Source organism: Lissotriton helveticus, chromosome 8, assembly GCF_964261635.1.
Source record: "Lissotriton helveticus chromosome 8, aLisHel1.1, whole genome shotgun sequence".
NCBI classification, from domain to species: Eukaryota; Metazoa; Chordata; class Amphibia; order Caudata; family Salamandridae; genus Lissotriton; species Lissotriton helveticus.
Window position 1 is genome coordinate 304,486,317 of NC_136069.1, and position 22,135 is coordinate 304,508,451.

Consider the following 22,135-nt stretch of genomic DNA (forward strand, 5'->3'; position numbering starts at 1 on the left):
CGCCATTAGGGAAGTGATCGACATCACTACTTCTTGTACAGCTCCATGTGATTTGTATCTAATTAAGATGATACTGGAACAGATAAAGGTAGCCGGGGAGGCGGGTGGGCATGTGTAACTCTGCAGCTCTACATGCTAAGAACAGATGCATACTGTAAGTAGCATTTTCCGTTCGAGGCATATGAGCTGCAGATTACACACTATGCATAGATTGTATAGCTGTACCTACACCCAGCGGCGACCACCCGTATCTGTTGCAATTGTTTGAAACAGTGTTTTTAATACAGCCTGGTCCACAGTGGCCTGTTTAGTTTGCACATCTACACAATGAACAAGTTACTACTTGTGTAACGATATATCTGTAAGAGACATTAGTTAGTATTAGATTCCTTACCTTAGAATATCCCCAGGCGTCAGACTGGATCCGGAAATTTTAGCGTAGCAGTACCCTTGCGCGTCGGTAGGCGTCGTCTGCGGCTCCGCGTCCGTCGTGGGCGCCGTGATGACGTCGTCGGAGTACTTAGACGCCGCCTCCGCGTGCTGACGTCCGTTCTTAGACACAGCTTTTCCGCGCCAGAAACGCAGAGCCATGCTAAAAACCAACACTGGTGCCATTGAAACTAGGGCCCTGAAAGGGGATAACCCTAACCCTAGATATCGGTTTGCAGAACGGGGAGGATGAGTGGGTCGGTAAGGAATCTAATACTAACTAATGTCTCTTACAGATATATCGTTACACAAGTAGTAACTTGTGCATCTGAAAGAGACACGTTAGTATTAGATTCCTTACCTTAGAATAGATACCCCAGCAATACCAACCCCGGTGGTGGGTCTGCGAACCAATAATCACACCAGAAAGTCCTGGAGGACGGAACGGCCAAAGAAGCCATCCCTCCGGACTTGGCTGTCCAGGCAGTAGTGTCTCGCAAACGTGTGCAGCGATGCCCACGTAGCTGCCTGACAGATGTCTTGTAAGGGCACACCCCTGCCCAGGGCAGTGGTAGTCGCCGTGGCTCGGGTAGAATGAGCCCGCATTCCAGCCGGGGGCTCCTTCCTAGCCAAGGAGTAGCATGCCTGGATACACAAGATGATCCACCGGGAGATGGTCCTCTTGTGCACCGCTTTCCCCTTCTTAGCGCCCACGTAACCAACAAAGAGTTGGTCATCCACCCGGAACTGACGTGTGCGATCCAGATAAAATGAGAGCGCACGTTTTGGGTCCAGACGGTGGAGCCGCTCTTCCTCTTTAGAGGGATGCGGTGGCGGGAAGAAGGTTGGCAAGGTGATAGACTGCCCGATGTGAAAGGCCGTGACAACCTTGGGCAGGAAAGAAGGTTTGGTACGAAGCACCACTTTCTCCGGATGGACAGAAAGGAAAGGTGGAGTACAAGAAAGAGCCTGGAACTCACTCACTCTCCTGGCAGAGGTGATGGCAACCAGGAAAGCAGTCTTCAAAGTCAGAAGGCGAAGAGGACAGTTGTGAAGTGGCTCAAAGGGAGCGCACATCAGGAATGTTAAAACCAGGTTCAAGTCCCACTGAGGCATCACAAACGGAACAGGAGGAAACGTGCGAGTGATGCCCTTAAGAAATCTGTTTACAATAGGGAACTTGAACAAAGAAGGCTGATCAGGTAGCCTGAGAAAGGCTGAAAGGGCAGAAAAGTAGCCCTTGATAGTGCCCAGAGCAGAGCCCCGCTGGGCAAGAGAAAGAAGGAAGAGAAGAACCTCAGAAAGAGGGGCAGAAAGAGGATCCACAGCCTTTGCTGTGCACCATGCCACAATTCTGTTCCACCTGCAGGTGTATACAGACTTTGTGGAGGGACGCCTGGCTGCCAGAATGATGTTACAGACTTCAGGAGGCAAGTCAAATGGCCTCAACTGTCGCCGCTCAATTTCCAAGCATGGAGGTGGAGACTGGACAGGTTCGGGTGGAGGGCCGTCCCCTGCTGCTGCGACAGAAGGTCCTCCTGAAGAGGCAGACGAACCGGGGGATCGACTGACAGACTGAGTAGCTCGGGATACCAGTACCTTCGAGCCCAGTCCGGAGCCACAAGGATAACTTGGGCCCGGTCGCGCCTGATCTTCTTCAGCACTCTGGGCAGAAGTGGTATAGGCGGAAAGGCGTACAACAGACCGCAACGCCACTCGCGACGAAAAGCGTTTCCGAGCGAGTGCCGCCTTGGAAATTCCAACACGCAGAACTGATGACATTGCACGTTCTCTTCGGTGGCGAATAGAACTAACCAAGGCTCTCCCCATCGCTGAAAGAGGCCTTGCGCCACGTCTGAATTCAGACGCCATTCGTGATCCATCATGCACCGACGGCTGAGCTCGTCCGCCCTGGCGTTCAGAGAACCTGCCAGGTGTTGAGCCACCAGGGTCACGTCCTGGCGTTCCAGCCATTGCCAAAGGCGAAGAGCCTCTTGACAAAGGATCCACGACCCCACCCCGCCTTGTTTGTTGCAGTACCACATGGCGGTGGTGTTGTTCGTGAACACCTGCACTACACTCCCCCGGACAGAGGGGAGGAATGCCTTCAGTGCCAGACGAATCGCCCTGAGCTCCAACAGGTTGATGTGGAGCCGGGTCTCCGCCGGAGACCAGAGACCTCTGATCTCCGCCTCTCCCAAGTGGCCTCCCCAGCCCTGGAGGGACGCGTCCGTCACAACTACGTGCTCCGGTTGGGGAAGGGAGAGGGATCTGCCGCTGACCCAATCGCGGTCCGTAAGCCACCACTGCAGCTGTCTCGCAGTGCCCTCCGAGATCAGGACGTGGTCGGATAGGTTGCCCTGATGCTGGGCCCACTGAAACTTCAGGTCCCACTGCAGAGCCCGCATCCGCCACCTGGCATGATGCACCAGTAGGATGCAGGAGGCCATCAGCCCCAGAAGCCGCAGCGTCAACCTGATCGAAACCCGGGATAACGGCTAAAAGATGGGAATCAGAGCCTGAATATCCCGGACCCGCTGTTCGGGCAGGTAAACCCGAAACCGCGCCAAGTCCAGAACCGCTCCGATGAAGAGGAGGCTTCCGAGAGGGACACAGGTGTGACTTCGGCACATTGATGGAGAACCCCAGCTGGTGCAGGAGGTCTGCCGTCGTCTGGAGGTGGCTGACGACTGTCTGGGGCGAGCCCGCCTTCAACAACCAGTCGTCGAGGTAGGGGAAGACTGAAACCCCTAACCTGCGCAGATGAGCTGCGACCACCGCCATCACCTTCGTGAACACCCGTGGGGCGCTGGTAAGGCCGAAGGGGAGCACGGTAAACTGAAAGTGCTCGTGGCCTACCGTGAACCGCAGGTAACGCCGGTGGGCCGGCAGGACGGGGATGTGGAAATAAGCGTCCTGCAAGTCCAACGCTACCATCCAGTCTCCTGGGTCCAGGGCAGCTAAGACCTGAGCCAGTGTCAGCATCTTGAACTTCTCCTTCCGGAGGAAGCCGTTGACGTTCCGTAGATCCAAGATAGGGCGTAGGCCCCCTTTGCCCTTCTTGGGTACCAGAAAGTAGTGGGAGTAGCAACCACACCCTACTTCTGGCCCAGGAACGCGCTCGATGGCCCCCTTGGCCAAGAGGGCCGTAACTTCCTCCTGCAGAAGTCGCAAGTGATCCCCCGATACAAGGTGGTTCTGCGGTGGCATGGCTGGAGGAGTCGCCTCGAAGGGGAGGGAGTAGCCCCTTCGGACGATTTGCAGCACCCACCTGTCCGACGTGACAGTGCGCCAGTGGAGGTGGTGATGGCGAACCCTGCCTCCCACTGGCGTCACATGGGCCTGTGGGAGGCAGTGGGAGGCAGGAGGGTTTTGAGGCGGATGCTGCGGGGGAAGGTGTGGACTGACCTCGCCGCTGCCCCCGACCGCCTGGACGGGGGCTCCCACAGCCGCCACCGCGTTGGGTATTGCCCTGCGGTGCGTGGCTGGCGGCACGTGTGGGCGCACCCCTTCCGTGGCCACGAAAGGAGTGATAGGCAGCCGATTGCTGGCCCGAGAGGCCTAAGGACTTGGCCGTAGCCCTGGAGTCCTTAAAACGCTCAAGCGCATGGTCTGCCTTGTCGCCAAAGAGGCGACGGCCATCAAACGGCATGTCCATAAGCGTGTTCTGGACATCGGCCGAGAAGTTGGCGGACCTCAGCCAGGCGTGGCGTCTGACCGCCACCGTCATTGCCATCGCTCTACCCAGCGAGTCAGTGGTATCCAGCCCACACCGGATGGAATACTTGGCTGCATCCCGGCCCTCCACAAGGGCTTGGCAGAGTTTGGCCCGTACCTCCAACGGACACTCTGGCAGCACTTCCGCGACCGTGTCCCACACAGAGTGGGTGTAACGTCCCAAGAGGCAGGCGGTGTTGGAAGACCGCAGGCCGAGGCTAAGGGATGAGAAGATCTTCTTCCCATACTGGTCATACCTCTTGGATTCCCGGTACGAGGGGGCGGACGGGAATGCGGTCTGGGAATTGGAGGCCTGGATGACCAGGCTCTCGGGGGTAGGGTGGGAGGACAGGAAACATGGGTCGCCCGGGGCTGGGCGGTAGCGCCTGGCCACGTTCCTGTCCACGGGCGAACCTGTAGCGGGCCTGGACCAAGTGCCCAGCAGAACGTCGGTCAAGGCCTCATTAAAGGGCAGCAGAGGCTCAGCAGAGATTGACTGCGGTTTAAGGACCTCAGTGAGTAGGTTAGTCCTCACGGCCGCGACGGGGAGCTCAAGGCCCAAGGCCTTGGCAGCCCTCATCAGCACCACACTATAAGTTGCCCCCTCCTCCGATGCCACGGAAGGAGGGGAGACAAAACCAGTGTCTGGAGAGGTGTCCAGGCCACTGGCCTCCCCAAGGTCTCCTGCCCAGTCCTCATGAGACCTGACACTCCCTGGTCAGAGGGTCCTCAGACCCCTCCCAGTCCTCTTCATCACCTGAAATTCAGGGTTCTCATCTAATGGGGCCTGTTCGTAGAGATGGAACTCTCCAACCGGCGTCTGGAGCGGCGCCCATCGGGGCCATCCCGACGCCGGAACAGGAACGAAGGTGGAACTGGGGACGGCGCCACCTGAGGCTGGCGCCGGAGGTGACACCTGAGGGTCCGACGCCGGGGAGGTCGTCAGATCCACCGGCGACGAACCAGATCCCGAAGGAGGACCAGCGGCATCGGGCCCGAAGGCGCTGGCGGCGTCGGAACAACTGGACCCCTCGGCGCCGGGCCCGAAGGCACCGGCGGCGTCGGGGCCGAAGCCGCCGACCCGCTAGGGCTCCCAGACGGGTCCGCTGGGCCCGAAGGCGCCGCGGAGCCCGTCGGAGGAGAGAGTTTCCTCATGGCCATGAGGAAGCGCTCGATCTCCTCCGGCGACGCGTTCAGCCCAGGGACCGGAGGGTGTGGAGCTGCACGCGGCGCCCGCGACTCCGACGGAGCCGCGTGGGCGGTGTCACCCCGGCCGCATCGCGCGAGCGTCGGGGGGAGTCCGAGGAGCGATGACGCCGCTTGGACTTCTTGTGCCTCTTACCTGACGACGACTTTGACCCGGAGGAGTGCGGCCTACTCTCGGAGCTGTGGTGGCTCCGAGCCCGCGACCTGTCCCTCGACCTCCGATGGGATCGGGACCTCTCACGGCGCGGGACCGACTGCCGGAGTTCGAGGCGCCTACGGGACCGCTCCCGCCTGGCTTTCGAAGAGAGGGCCCGGCAGTCGGAGCAGGCCTTGTCGTCGTTGTCAACGCCCAAACACACGCGGTGAGGATCCGTGACCGACATCAGCCGGTCGCAATCGTCACAATGCTTGAAGCCGGGCATCCCTAAAGGCACCGTTTCGGAGTCGAGAGACTCGAAATAGCAATCAAAAAGGATCAAAAAGTTAATCAAAAAGTGACTAGGGTTACTGCTTTTTCCAGATCTGCGCTTGCTGGCGCGGAAAAAAGAACTGACGTCAGCACGCGGAGGCGACGTCTAAGTACTCCGACGACGTCATCACGGCGCCCACGACGCAGACGACGGACGCGGAGCCGCAGACGACGCCTACCGATGCGCAAGGGTACTGCTACGCAAAAATTTCCGGATCCAGTCTGACGCCTGGGGATATTCTAAGGTAAGGAATCTAATACCAACGTGTCTCTTTCAGATAATGCTTTGTGAACGTGTGCGGTGTAAGCCATGTAGCTGCTTTGCGTATGTCGTCGAAAGGGATGTTCCCTAAGAATGCCATTGAAGCCCTCATCTTTCTTGTTGAGTGGGCTTTGGAGGAATTGTTAAAGTGCGTTTTGCTTTTTGGTAACAAATTTGTATGCATTTAACTATCCATCTGGCGATCCCGGATTTTGATATAGGGTTGCCTTTATGTGGTGGCGAAAAAGACACAAAAAGTTGTTTTGTTTTACGAAACTATTGTGTTCTTTCGATATAGTACAGCAGTGCTCTTTTAACGTCTAAGGTGTGTAGAGCTCTTTCTGCGACTGTCTGAGGCTGCGAGAAGAATACGGGCAGCTCAACAGATTGATTTATATGGAATGGAGAAATGACTTTAGGCAGGAATTTGGGATTAGTACGAAGAACCACTTTGTTATGATGCATTTGCAAAAAGGGTTCTTGAATGGTAAATGCTTGTAGTTCACTAACTAAGAAGTAATTGTTACCAGGAAAGTTACTTTCCAAGTTAGGAATTGCAATTCACATTTATGTAGCGGTTCAAAGGGAGGACCCATTAACCTTGTAAGAACAATGTTTAGGTTCCACACTGGTGCTGGTGGCGTTCTGGGAGAAATTATTCTTTCGAGTCCTTTCATGAAAGCTTTAATAGCTGGTACTCTAAACAGAGACAGATGTTGTCTGTTTTGTAAGTATGCTGCAATAGCAGCAAGGTGTAGTCTGATAGACGTATAGGCTAAGTTACACTTTTGAAGGTGTAAAAAGATATCCTATGATGTGTTGTATAGATACGTCCAAGGGATCCATTTGGTGGTTTTGGCAGCATATGACAAAGCGTTTCCACTTAGCAGCATAGCATGCTCTGGTAGTGGGACGTCTAGCTTCCTTGATGTTCATGCATTCCGGAGGAAGGTTGAGGTAACCAAACTCTATGACCTCAGGAGCCAGATCGCTAGGTTGAGCTGAGCTGGGTCCGGGTGTCTGATCTCTCAATGGTTCTGCGTTAGTAAGTTTGGAGATCGATTTAGTTTTTTATGTGGTACCACAGACATTTGCAGCAGCGTGGTGTACCACGGTTGTCTGGCCCAAGTTGGAGCGACTAGAATGAGTGTCAGGGAATGTTGTTGTAGTTTGCGCACCACTAAGGGAAGTAGTAGGAGAGGAGGAAAAGCGTACGCAAATAGTCTTGACCAGTTCATCCATATCGCATTGCCCTTGGACAATGGGTGTGGGTATCTGGCAGCAAAGTTTGGGCATTTTGCGTTTTCGTTGGTGGCAAAGAGGTCTATCTGAGGTTGTCCCCACATTTGGAAGAACGGATGAAGAACTTGCGGATGAAGCTCCCACTCGTGGATCTGCTGTGTTTGTTGACTTAGCAGATCTGCGATAGTGTTTTGTACTCCTGGGACGTGTTGGGCTAAGAGGAAGATTTTTAGCAGTATAGCCCATCTCCATATCTGCTGAGCTAACAGAGCTGCAGAGAGTGTGTGTCCCCCTTGTTTGTTTATGTAGTGCATAGCTGTCATATTGTCTGTGCGGACTAAGACAGCCTTGCCTGACACTTGAGTTTGAAATGCTTTCAGAGCTAGAAACATGGCTAGCAACTCCAAATGATTGATATGGAATAACTTTTGTTGCGGTGTCCACCTGCCCTGCGTGGTGTGCTGCAGTAGACTGGCTCCCCAGCCGGAGAGCGATGCCTCTGCTATGAAGACTATTTGGGGAACTGGCTCTAGAAACGGTCGTCCCTTGGAAACGAGGAGTCCGACCGTCTACCAACACTAGGTCTGTTAAGTGACCTTGAGCCTGGTTCCATTGGCGTGCTAGGCACTCTTGAAGTGGACACATTTGCAATCTTGCGTGAGGTACTACAGATATGCAAGATGCCATCATTCCTATGAGTTGCAAGAACACTCGGGCTGGTAGCGAGTGTTGTGGTTTGAATTTTGTTAGGAGAGTTTGTACACTTGTTATCCTGGCTGGAGAGGGATAAGCTAGTGTTAATTGGGTGTTTATTGTAGCGCCGAGATATTGTTGTATGTGCGAGGGGTGCAGGTGCGACTTGATGTGATTTACCGTGAATCCCAAGTCGTGAAGCAGTTGAATAGTAGCTTGAGTGTTTTGCACACACTGATTGTGTGAGCTGGCTTTTATGTGCCAGTCGTCCAGATATGGGAAGACGTGAATGTGCTGTCTTCTTAGGTGTGCAGCTACTACTGCTAGGCATTTGGTAAACACCCTTGGCGCTGTTGTGACTCTGAATGGGAGCACTTTGAACTGGTAGTGTTCTGTGTGCTGCGTGGATGGGAATATGAAAGTATGTGTGCTTGAGATCTAGAGTGACAAGGAAGTCGTTTAATACCAGTAATGGTTGTAGTGTGACCATATGAAAATGATCAGACTGTATGTAAATGTTTAGAGGTCTAGGAGATCCGTCCTTCTTTGGTATTAGGAAAAATAGGGAGTATACTCCATTGTTCTTCTGATGCTATGGAACTACTTATATTGCATTTTTCGGCAGGAGGAATATTACCTCCTGTCTGAGCAATGTTAAATGTTCCTGTGACATTGGACGTTGCTTGGGTGGTATGTTTGGGGGGTGGGGGGTAGATCTTAGTTCCAGACAATAACCGGATTGAATTATTTGGAGCATCCACCTGTCTGATGTGATGTGAGTTGTGTGCCTCTGCCTTTGTTATTGTTACCCCTGTACCCACCCCTTTGGTAGCCTTTACTGTAGGTAGACTGAGTAGGGGCTTTGTACGAGGTGGAAGCTGTGCCTGAAGTATATCCCCTGGTGGCACCTCGATAGTTTGAGCGACGAAATGAACATCTGGGAGCCTATGACTGCAGGGCTCCCATAGATTTGGCGGTGTCTATCTTTTTTCATTTTCTCTATTAATTCATCTACCTCGTGTCCAAATAGGTGTTGTTCGTCAAAGGGTTGGTTAAGAATGGCGCTTTGTACCTCAGGTTTGAACCCTGATATGCGCAGCCAGGCGCGTCTGCGTAGACGCTGGTGTTAACTGTCCTAGAGGCCGTGTCGGCTGCATCGAGGGCACACCTAATGGAGGTGTTTGTGATTTTTTTACCCTCCTGAATGAGCTTGTTTGCTCTATCCTTGTACCTGTCAGGGAGGTGCCTCATTAGTGACTAGCTCATCGTAATGTGCCCGGTCATATCTGGCTAGCAGTGCCTGTGCATTGGCGATACGCCACATGTTTGCTGCTAGAGACGCTGTTCTTTTGCCTGATGCGTCAAGTAGCTTAGACTCTTTATCTGGCGGTGCAGCTTCACCCAAAGTTTGTGAGTTTGCTCTCCCGTGCGTTGGAAACTACAAGTGAGTCTAGTGGTACTGGGCCTTTAATATATGCTGGGTCTGAGGGGGCAGCTTTATATTTTTTCTCTATCTGAGGGTTAATGACCAGAGTTCTGACTGGGTCTTGAAGACTTCAGTAGCATGCTTGATCACTCCTTTAAGCATGGGCAAGATAGATTAAGACCTTTGCGCACTGTCGAAAGTATCCATAAGGAAGTCTTCCTCAACAGGGTCTGTATAAATTTCTACACCATGATAATGCGCAGCCCTGTGAATTCATTCATTAAACCCTACAGTGTCTTCTGGAGGGGAAGGCCTTGAGGGATACATGTCATCCTGAGGGACATTTGGGACATCTGGTGTAGTATAATTGTCCCACAGGTCTGGGGATCCTGTGGGTGTTGTTGGATCAGGTGTGTTACCCTGGGATTCGGTGCCGAAGGAGTAGCGGTGTGCTTCGGTGCAGATGACGTGGAAGTCAGGGCCGTGGTCTTTTTCGGTGCTGGTATGTGTGCGCCAGCACAGTGTGAAGGTCGACTCGAGCTCGAGTCGCCTGAAGGCTTGGTTAGCTTCTTAGCCAGGCCCAAAGGTGGGGCAGTAGAAGCGGTTTGACGGTGTGCACCCAAGCTGGCGGGAGAGGGTGTGACCGGGGCCTTCTGTGTCGAGGAGGGGTCTGGGGTCTTACTTACGACCCGCTGCGCTGGAGTGATGTCCTTGACTTCGAAATCGTCCGCTTCGGAGCTGCTGTCGACGTCGTGCTGTTCAGGGACGTTGACTCCCTCCTTGAAGATGTCGTCCGGAATCGGAGCTCAAGATCTTTGAGCCATTGTTCTCCTCGCTCTTCGGTCCCGGATAGTCTTTTTGGAGCGGAAAGAGGCACAAGCTGAACAGTCTTTCGCCTCATGCTCCGGAGAGAGACAGAGGTTACACACTTCATGCAGGTCGGTGTGGGGAAACTTCGACCTACATTGAGGACACTTTTTAAATGGCGTCCTTTCCATTAGCTGGAGTTGAGGCCTAGGTAGGCCCGAAGGCCGTCGACGATGACCGGAATCGAGATCCTCGATGTTTGAAGATTCGCATCGACTGGAAAGAGTTTGAAACTAAGTTTTGAAGTTTTTGGTGAGGATTGCGCGCCGAAGGAAAATCGGTGTGCTGGAACACATCCGAGCCCAGTGGCGGAAAAAAACAATCTGGGCCAATGCCCATGCGCAGTATCATCCTAAGGAGGAGTCGCCTATCTCGTGACTCCGAAAGACTTTCTACAATAAAACAAACTGCAAACATCCGGGCCCAACACTAGGTGGCCATCTATGCATAGTGTGTAATCTGCAGCTCATATGCCTCGAACATAAAGTTCTCTCTATGAAAATGGAGACCCCAGAAAATCCGTTGGGTGTCGACAGCGCAGAAAAAAGGGAACTGACGTCATCACACCGACCAGGTCCTTTTGTGGCTCCGGTGACTTCACGCGATGTCGTGTGCGGAGCCGGTCCATTGTGACGTCCTCGTCAGCGTGGGGTGAGCTAGGAAAGAATTTCCCACGGGGTGCTGGCGCAGGGGTATTCAAAAGGTGAGGAATCCACAGGTAGAAGTATCCATCAGAAATCTCAGTATCTGTGTGGCGCTTAGCCTGCAACCGACCTGGTCCCTCAAAGTCAACCCGTTGCTCAAACGCGCAAAAGGCGACCTCTGCCATTGGCAATCCCTTTCCCTTAACCCCGTAGGTAGGATTGCCCTCTTCAAATTGGTTCAGCCTAATCTTCTGTATGTACACCAAAAACTTCCTCTCCACCTCCCTCGCAGTTGGTTCCGGAGACTAGATGGGGTGATCACGACCTTCTTCTGGGCTGGCTTGAGATCACGACTGGCCCTTGAGTGCGGTCAGCAGGACCATATGATGGGGGAATGGGGATGACAAACCCCTTCTGTACTATATCACCACCAGTCTCCTGGTGATCCATGATTGGCTCAATGGCGGTTGTTCGGCTCCAGCCTACCAGCTGGAGCACCTCTGGTTCTCCCGGATCCAGGCCATGTTCTATGGGGCTCAAGTTCCTCACACAAGCAGCAGTCACTCACACGGCATTCTGTGCTGCAAGACACCCAAATGTGATGCCAAAATTACACTACAGACACCCTTCCGGCACAGTGACTGGCAGCGGGAGGTTGGGACACTGGCGGACTTCCAGAGGTGGGACTTGATAGGCATCGCTCACCTGGTGGATGTGTCGAGGAGTGAGCATTTGCCTCTTTCCAAGAGCTGCAACAAGCATACTCCCTATCCTCTAACCAATTCTACAAATACCTCCAATTGCGACATGCCCTCGCCCTCGACATCCCTGACCGCACAGCAGTCCCAGAATTTAGTCCTCTGGAAGCTAAGCTACTCACGGGTAACCTGGAGAAAGGGGAAATATCCAAAATCTATTGATCTCTAATAAACACCCTGTCCACATTAGACTCTTAGGACCAGTTGGGAGCAATGGCTGGGCCCTCTGGAGGAGGAAGATTGAGGGATGCATTGATGGCCCCTAGGGTTCCAACTATATCAGCCAGGTTCCACCTCATTCAAATTAACTATCTGCGTTGCGCATATCTTACCCCTTACAGCTACACAAAGCCGGCTTTCTCCCTACCTCCAAACACCTGCGGTGCAAGTCAGAACCAGCTGACTTTAACCACACGGTCTGGTCCTGAGCCATCGTCTCTCCAAATACTGGGCGTTGATTGTGGCTGATCTAAGCAACAGGCTGGGTGGTCCTCCTTAGTCCTCCTGCCCTTCTCCTGGGGGTGATGGAGGTGTTGGATCGTTCTCGCTCTGACAGATGGTTTCTGGGGGCAGCTATCTTGGTAGCCAAAAGAGACATTGTGGCGCCTGGAAGAGCTCGGTATCTCCATCTATCACGGAGTGGCGTAAAAGAGTGGACTGGTGAGCCATCCAAGGAAAAACTGTACATGAGGCTGCCAGGCCAAACACGAACACATATGGGGCAAGTGGTTGGGCTCGATAGGATGAGATTCCATAGCTTACGGTGGGCAGGCTCCGAGGGGCAGCATTGTTCTTACCTACTGCATGACCCTAAGGGGAAAATTATGAGAATGCATTCAGCTCTCTTAGATGTCAGTGTCGTACTGTTTACTTCGTTGCTCATAAAACCAATACAATTGTGTATAAAAAAAATTGGGAAGATATCGTACAACAAAACTATAAAAACATGATAAATACTTTCAAACGTGTTTAACAGTTTAACATGCAAAATCATTTCACCTAGTATATCAGATTACATCACTACATTGAGTGGTATCGTCAAGTTGTGATGGTTTTCAAACGACCTAGAATCATGAAATCTTTCCTAAATCCACCCCCCCACGCCAAAACACACCATTAGTGAAAAAAGAGACAACCTATTTGTCATGCTCACTCTCTGGGTGGTCTATATTATTGTTATACTTGGAACTACATTATAATTAATTACAGCAAACACAAGAGAAGGCTTTGTACAGAGCACATCCTCAACCCCCTTGCATTTCAAGGTGCTCTCATACGTGATACTTTAAATTAGGTAAAGTGAAAAAAAAAAGATGTCTAGGTTCAATTTGGTTAAGTGGGGGAACGCAGCAATGACCCCAGGTTTTTCTGCTGTCACTGTGCGCAATTCAGTCACTAGATGAGCTTTTTTTCCCCAAACACGATTTACATCAAACGTTAATGCTTACTATGCTTTTCTTCACACATGAGGTTACAGTGTGGGTGGCAGAGAAAATCCACATTAAGGCTCAGTTCCATTTGGGCTCAAGGATCCAAGAGAACCAGTAGCTGAAACAGTTGGGCACTGGCTTGAGTCTCACGGCTGATCCACCTCTATCTCATAAAGGTATAGGAAGGATATGATTTAGCCATTAAAATCACTCCCAATATTCACTGTCCTCACCATGTACATGCTTTGCTTCCCCTATGCCCACATTACACCACGTACCCCGAAACCTCATCTTGCGGACATCAATGCAGCCCTTGGTTATGCCACAGACCATACTTTTTGGCCTTTAGGAAAATATTTAGTACCCACTCTCTAGCTTCTCCCAGTCAGTAACCAGCCTTGAATGAGTGTGAAATGCCCTGTAGGAGCAAAAAACATGCCAACCTAAATGGTCAGAGCAGCATGGGGGCTGTGAGCATTCTTTTGACACTACTGCATCAAATCCTTCTTGAGTGTCAAAACCTACTGGACACGTCTGCTAGTTTCATATACAACTATTGAGGCACATTTGAAAGGGGAAAGACCAGGATGTGAAGTAAAATTTTGTGCATCTATTGTCGTGTTGCTGAAGGACTCTGCTTTTGTTCTACCAGAATGTTGTCTCTGGGTTTTTTGTAGGTACAGTTCATGTTCCAAACTGGATTTCAGAGTTAAATATGGGAGAACACTAAAATTACTATGGTGCACCCACCCCACATACCCAGACCTCAGAGTCCAAGTTTAGGGTGCCCGAAATTTCAGCCATCATGAAAATGCCCTAAGTTGGAAGGGCTGGCCCTGGGAACTTTTACCCCATGGGGCATGCCAAGGAGGCCTTCCCACCTGCTAGTACCAGCCAGTCACCCATCACAATTGATCATTCAATTTCTTACAGGAAGCCTTCTGGCGCATGCACCAGTGTTTCCCCACCTAGCTCCAAGTACGAGCTGGACTCTATTTTCTGGGCAGTGCGGAGGATGAGTTTAATGGTTGAGGAAATCATTTAAAATCATGAAACAAGGTTAAAATAAAAGTAAATATACTACAGATTCACCTGGAACTCATTTTAGAAACAGTCCAGGGAACCTTTGAATTTCTCCTCATATGGATGACTAATGAATCCATAGGGTCACAAAAAAGTAAATAACAACCACCGTTTACCTCATTTGAAACTGCCTACGCTTCTGAAGCTCATGATTTCTCATTTCTTCTAAACGCCTGAGCTCCTCCTGCCGTCTCATAAGATCTGTAAATGAAAAGAGTTTGATAATTTTGTAACAATGACAGATATAAGGTGACTGCACAGTTATTTTGTCTTCAAAGGGTTGCATGGTCATTTGAACATATCCATTTGATATTTTCCACTTTTAATAAATGAGAAATTAATGTATTGAACTGCAACCCATGTTTTTTTTTTAGAGCTTACTTCACACTGATATTTTTCTAAATCAACAAATTGAAAAACAAATATTGCCTTTAAAGAGAAGTATGGGGCGTGGCCAGGATGGGGGAGTGAGGAGTCACACATTCCGTGAGCTCCTCCGCATCTGCCTTTCCCGGACCGCCTAAAGCCACACATCTCCCCCCCACAGCGCTGCAACGGGGGCAGGAGAGAAAGGAGACTTGCCCCAGCTGTAACCGGAGCCGGTTTTGCTGATCCCGGGCCGGCAGAAACTAGGGCGTGCGGACGCCAGCAGCGGCGGCTCGCATTGAGGCGTGCTCGGGGAGGCCTCGGGCCGCGGCACTAGCGGAGCAGGAGCCCCGCGCCTGAAGCCGCTGATACCCGGGGCGCTGCTGCTGCCCCCGGAGGGGCCACATCGGGGAAAGACCGCAGGAAGAAGACCCGGCAGCCCAGAGAGACCCAGTGAGTGGCAATGCTGCGCCTCGGACGGGGGCACGGCCCCCCCCGGCCCTGCCCAGATACACAGACGGGTGCTCCCACAACTGTCGGGGACCCGTGGAGAGGCTCCCCTGCGGCCGCCTGCACACCTGGCGGGAAAGAGAAATCGAGGCCGGGGATTCGGCCTGTATCTCGAGGCGCCGGGGCCTACCCGCGCGGGCCTGCTCTGTGGCCTAGCACCGCGAGACGCCTGAAAGAGACCTCATCGACTACAAGAGCGCGACGGAGCTGCCCCCAGGTGGCCCTCGGCACTGCGGATGGTCGGAGAGAGACCGCCGGGGCCAGGAGCGCAGCCTAAGGCCCGGCACACAAGCGCTACCTAGCGCTGCCTCAGTAGCATCCAAAGAGGAGCTGGGGGCTCCCCACACAGCCGTCTGTCCCCTTGGCAGCCGGGAGGGTCAACGAACTGAACAGGAGACACCGGGAACCCGGGGGCCTGAAAAACGAGTGGGGCGCGACCAGCCGGCCCGGCCGGAGCCACATGGGAGCCCTTGTGGCCTACAATCACGGACCTAGGAGAGGTGAGGTGGGAGAGGTCCTTACGGGAGCAGTCGCCCCGCACGTCCACCCCAGGCCAAAGCAGAGCAGGGGACGTGGCGCCTGGGGGTCTCGACGCAGGGGCTGTATCTACATCGAACGGACCTTGTGAGACACCAAGAGCCGCCGGGAGAAGAGCTCCACGTCTTCTCCTCCCCACCCCCCGCCCCCAGGTGTTGGGGCAGGTGGGCACGGCAGAGGTCCCATGGAGAGGTGCCCGAGTCGAACCAAAGGGGTTGAGGCGCCATAATCCCCAACGCGAGATGCACAATGGCGGGCCAAAGAAAAAAAGGAGATCGCACACTCCTCGAAATGTTAGGCAAAGGACAGATGAAAGGGGACAAGGGACAGTCGTCCCCGGGAGCGTCCAAGCCCCAGCCTGATACCGTCGACGGAGAGGTGGCCATCACCAAATCCTTCCTAGAGACTCTTCAACTCGCTTCGCAAGGACTTCCACACCTTGAAGCAGGAGGTCGCGGGGGGGTCCGGGAGATCAGGAGAGAGGTGGACGGACTCAGCAAAAGGGTGTCCACCATCGAAGACGCAGGACGCGCAAGGGACGAGGAAATGGAACAGCTGCAGCAAAACATAATACGCCTGAAGGAACAACAAGTGGACCTCCAGGCCCAGGTCGAGGATTTGGAAAATAGGTCCTGGCGGAACAACATCCGGGTCGGTCCCATCTAAGGAAGAAGGTACACACATCACGGGATATCTTCAGGCCCTATTCCGGGATATTTTGGGGGAACCTGCGGACTTTGAGATCAGAATTGACAGGGCTCACAGAGTGGGGTTGACGAGACGGACATCAGCACCTCCCCCGGACATTCTAGCCTTCTTACCGGATTATCCTCTCAAAGAGCGCATTCTCAAGGAAGCACGGCAACAGCAGACCCTGCGGTTTCGGGGCCACCCGGTGGCCTTATTCCAAGACCTGTCAATGATCACGCTCCAAAAACGTAAAGCTTTCAAGGTTGCGACTGACTTTTTGAGGAGTAAAGAGATCCCATACGCCTGGGGGCACCCTTTCCACCTGATCTTTCGGTGGAACGGTGCCCTGCATCAGCTTCGCTCCCTCCAAGAAACATGCACGTTTCTGGAAATCACCCGGACAGAGGAGGGTGCATCACCGAAGCCACCTAGGCAGCCGTCCAGAGATGGCTGGCAGCAAATTGTGCGTCGACGTTCGCCGGGAGCAGGTTCAAGGCCCGATGCACACACCATCAAGATTGAGATGGACAATGCCATCCAAGAGGTGGCCAAGGACACCACTACTGCAGACTGATTTGCCTGCGGGGGGAGTAACCATTAGCATTAATTCCGCAGGTCTTGGGAACAGGGTGGGGGGAGCCACGGGGAGTGATGTGGCTGGGCGTCCACACAGGTAACACACCACAGCCCTGCACTGCAGGAGGGCAGGACTGGGAATATGTTCACTAGTTGGGGTACTATACAGGGGCTGGAGGGGGTGGGTAGGGATGGGGAGGGGAGGGTAAGGTTTTGGGAGGGGTGGATTGTTGGGAGGGTTTGTTTTTGGGGGGAGGGGCTCCCCTCTGTCCACCCTTCTTTTCTGTTTTATTTCCCACACACTACTCAGAGCTCCGGAGTCCACTCTAACAGACAATGTCACACTCCAGACTTAAAGTCCTTTCGCTTAATGTGAGAGGGCTCAACAACCCCATTAAGCGCTGGGCAGTTCTATCCCTCTTAGAGCACTCCTCGGCCCACCTCTGCCTCCTCCAAGAAACTCACTTATTAGCCAAACACCAGCACCGACTTAAAACCCGTGCCTTTCCCACGCTACTTTTCTCGTCTTCCCCCAAAAAAGTGGCAGGGGTAGCAATACTGGTATCCAAATCATTCACAGGCAAAGTCCTCCAGCGAGAGACAGAGATAAAAGGGCGACTTTTGGTATATCACTTCCTAATAGCAGGACTGACTATTAGTGGGCTCGGTCTACGCGCCCAACGAGGGGCAGGAAAACTTTCTCCAGACAGCGTTAGCAGCAGCCACAGCCAACACCGAACGACATTTATTGCTTGGGGGTGACCTTAACTTAGTTTTCCATAACACAGCAGATCGTTCCTGCCAAAGGACAGGCGGGAGCCCTTTCCAAGTCTGGACACGCATACCTCAGAGATCTAGGCCTTACTGATCTATGGAGACACCTCCACCCACGCAGTACCGCCTACACCTACAATTCTGGGGCCCATAAGTCTTACGCCAGGCTCTATTACTTCCTCTGCGCCTCCACATTGGTACCGCGAGCGCAAGAAGTAGACATCTTGCCGGCCTCACCATCTGACCATTCCCCGGTGGTGGCCACATTCCTCTTACCAGCTGCACCGACCCCACAACGGCACTGGCGTCTCAGGGAGACCCTTCTCCACACCCAGTAGACCGGATTAAAAACGCAATTACACACTTCCTGACCCACAACAACAACACAGACACTACACGGGCTACTCAGTGGGCTGCCCTTAAAGCGGTCTTAAGAGGCGAGTTTATATCTATCGCCAAGGCCAACAACAAGGAGCGATCGCAGAAAAGGGCAGAAATTGCGCAACGGGTGACGGAGCTGGAGCAAATGCACCAGCGCACGGGGGCGGCATGGGCATGGCGTCAACTGTGCGCCGAGAGGAAGATACTAGCCGCTCTAGACCAAGACACTGCGGAGTATGCGGCCCTCTGTCTCCGGCAGGCCTATTACGCAGGGGGGACCGGTGCGGATGGCTACTGGCGAATAAGCTGCGTGATACAGGCCATACGGACAGATCAAGGCGACTTAGTCTCAGACGAAGCCGCGATAGCAGAGACCTATGGTACGTTTTATGAGTCCCTCTACGCCGGTGACACGCTTGACTCGCATGCGGGTCAGACTTACTTACAGGGGGCGCGTCTTCCGTCTTTGAACCCGGCCCAGGCAGATTTCCTGGATAGGCCCATAGGCTTGGAGGAGGTGGTGTCAGCGATCTCACGCCTGAAGCTTGGGAAGTCCCCCGGCCCCGATGGGTACCCGGCGATTTTTTTTAAAACGTTCTGTCATTAGGTGGCCCCCCTCCTACGGGATCTTTTTAACTCTTTTGCCCAGCCTGGCGCGATTCCCGCAGAACTTTTGGGAGCAGCAATTTCGGTCATACCGAAACCTGGCAGGGATACAACCCGCTGTGGGTCGTACCGACCGATCTCGCTATTAAACATCAACTTCAAACTGTATACAGGAATTCTGGCGAGCCGGCTCGCACCTTACATGCAGCAGCTGGTGGAGCCAGACCAGACGGGCTTTGTACCTCAGCGACAGACTAGTGATAATACCAAGAGGGTTCTCCACCTCATTGGAGCAGGGTCGCGTACGCGCCCAGATTGCAAGCTCCTCACTATTGACGCCGAAAAGGTCGATAGGGTGCACTGGCCCTACCTGGAAACTGTCCTGCTCCTCTTCGGCCTGGGGAATGTTCTCTGTACTCGTATTTTGAACTGCTCCAGACAGCCTAATGCCACAGTGCGCGTCAATGGGCACACCTCCCCTCGCTTTCCGATTGGCAGAGGGACCAGACAAGGATACCCCGTATCCAGTTCGCCCTTTATATGGAACCGCTGGCGCAAAGGGTCCAGCAGCACGCCCTCATCAAAGGCATTCCGTTCGGAGGGGACACCCACAAAATCAGCCTCTACGCGGATGATATTTTACTCTCCCTTACCGAGCCTGTCCAATCACTACGTGCACTTTTTTATTGAACTACATAGTTTTGCACTCGCTTCCGGGTTTATAATCAACACAGACAAATCGATTGCCCTTAATGTTTCCCTGTCGCCCGAGACATTAGCCGAGGTGCAGGGGAAACATGAGATGCAGTGGTCTTGCACCATGGTCCCCTATCTGGGAGTCCTCCTAGGCCCCACCATCCCAGCTACCATTGAAACGAATTATGCCAGACTTCGCACGCAGCTCCGCAGATGGAAGCGCCACACCCTCTCTGGTTGGGGAGGATAGCTGCCACCACTGCACCAAAATGACTCCTGCCACAGATACTTTATCTGTTTCAGACCCTTCCCCTACGGCCACCGAAGGGCTGGATCCAACAGACAGTCCGAACTGGCGCGCTTCATTTGGCAGGGTCGTCGACCGCCCTTTAAACATGCCATCGCAGTCCTTCCGCCTGGCCACGGCGGCGTGGGGATACCGGATCTCCAACTCTATTTTTCCGCAACAACTCCGAAGCCTAGTGGAATGGCATCAGTTGGAATCTGGCAAGAATTGGCTCTTCCAGGACCAGGCTGCCCCTACAGGGGATTCCCTTTCTCCCCAAGCGCCACCGACTGCCTAACCTCTACCCGTCCCAGATCACTGTCATGGAGGTGTGGGATCGGGTCGCCACCAAACACGAATTGACATCCTTCCCCTCTCCTCTAACACCGTTATTTGCCGATCCCGACTTCACCCCGGGCCTCGATCCTAAGGCATTTGCGAACGGGCGGATTCCCTTTGCAGTGCCCTAGGACATCTTTTTGATCTGAATGGTATTCTCTCCTTTCAACAGATAAAGGAGGACTACAGCATCCCAGAGGATGACAGGCTATTCTATATGCAGGTGCGTCACTGTTCACTTCACCCTGATGTTCGACCAGGAGCACAACGACATCTTACTCCTTAGGAGAAATGGCTAGTCACGCGCACTCAGAGAAAAAATTAATCTCGGACCTGTACCAACATCTCCTCCTCACAAACATTTACACATATAACGCTGGTAGGTGTTGGTGGGAGCGGGAACTAGGAAGGGCCCTCACACACAAAGAATGGAGCGGTATCTATAAGAGCATGCTGGACTGACTGAAACCCTGACCAAAGTGGCCACCTACTGGTACCATACGCCTGAGCGCCTTCACCAATTTGACCCCCGCATTAGCGACCGCTGCTGGAGAGGGTGTGGGGAGCTGGGCACACTGGAACATTTGCTATGGAGCTGTGACCGCCTACAGGGGTACTGGGGCACGATATTAGATGACAGACTCCCACTTAGATACCCAACTCCCCCGGTTACCTGCCTACATTCTGCTGGGGTTGCCCAGTGCCCTGATGTATCCCTTAAAGTCACGGAGAGGCCGTCTTATCGCTATTGCATTGGGGGCGGCCACGCAATTTTTTTTAGCACACTGGAGGACATCACAGGCCCCCCCAAATACAGGTTGGCTGCACAGGTTGTGGATGGTGCTTGGCATGGAGAAGCGGTCTCTAGTACAGGCTGGACGGAGGGATGAATTCCCAGAGTTGTGGCGGCCCTTTTTGACACTGCTCACAGGGAAATTCCATGAATTGAGTTGTCCCGGATACCTACGCCTTCTCTGATTGGCAGATACCCCAATTCCAGAACAGAAGGCACCCAAGCACAAACAGAAAGCTACGTACTGATGACTCACTTTTTTCCTTTCCATAATGGGGTTATCCTTTTGCTTTGTGGACAGGGAGGGTGGGGGGGGGAGGGTCATGCTGCATTGTTTAAAAGTGTTATATTTGACCTACATCGCTGATCAGCTCCTTCTGGCACAGAGTAGGCTTGTCTTTATTACATTGGAGCTTGCCTTGATACGCTTGATTGAAAGATTGAGGTCCTATTGTTTTGTCTTTTTTGAAATCTCAATAAAAGATTTAAACCATAAAGAGAAGTATGGATGGATTAGTTACTTACCTGTAATCCTAGTTCTCTTCCAGGGGTATACTCATTAAAGTCAAAAGCACTGAATAATCTCCAACCATGAGCGGGAACCCGGAACATATAACAAAATACATATATATGTGTAAATATATAATAAAAGTACATAGTACTAAACAAATCATACACATATACATGTATACACTAATAATATGCAGCCCAACCATAACTTATAGGCTACTAAAGCCATAATTACATATTTTCTGCAGAATGAAAATAAACCATAGAAAACAATGAAATAAAAAAGGCAGGAGCCTAAAATGCATTCCACAGCAGAAAAACCTTTTATTTTCATTAAAGAAACTGTAATAAAAGGCAAATAGCCTATGTAGGCTGCATAAAGAAATAACATCCCTGTACAGAAAATCAGACTGGCACCTCGCCTTTAAGCCCTCAGAGAATCTGAACACTTTGCCTTTAGGGCCTCCAGGGGGAACTCTGCTCCCATCATGCCCCACAGGTGACAGGTCAGTTCTTTTGTACGGTACAGTAAAACTTGCAGATATCTGCATATATCATATCAAAACACACATATTAAACCATAATGCTACTGCTCGCCCGGGGAGGCGGGTGGGTACTTATGACTTTAATGAGTATACCCCTGGAAGAGAACTAGGATTACAGGTAAGTAATCCTTCTCTTCCATGGGATACTCATTAATAGTCATAAGCACTGAATAGAATAGCTCATACCCAATAAGAAGTGGGCGAACAGAAAACAAGAAATAACAGCTGTGACACACACATCTTAGCTAGAATTAGCAAATAAATTCCTTTGTGATGCCTGCACAACCTGAGCATCTGCCT

At 52.5% G+C, this 22,135-nt stretch overlaps 1 protein-coding gene across 1 annotated transcript in view; it reads right to left on the minus strand.

Moving 5' to 3' along the window:
- The window catches only part of PSPC1 (paraspeckle component 1), a 294,586-nt gene that overhangs the window by 150,429 nt on the left and 122,022 nt on the right, over window positions 1-22,135 (minus strand). The window contains exon 5 of the mRNA XM_078657072.1: window positions 14,343-14,427. Coding sequence (XP_078513198.1) covers window positions 14,343-14,427 — 85 coding nt within the window. The remainder of the gene's footprint in view (window positions 1-14,342; window positions 14,428-22,135) is intronic.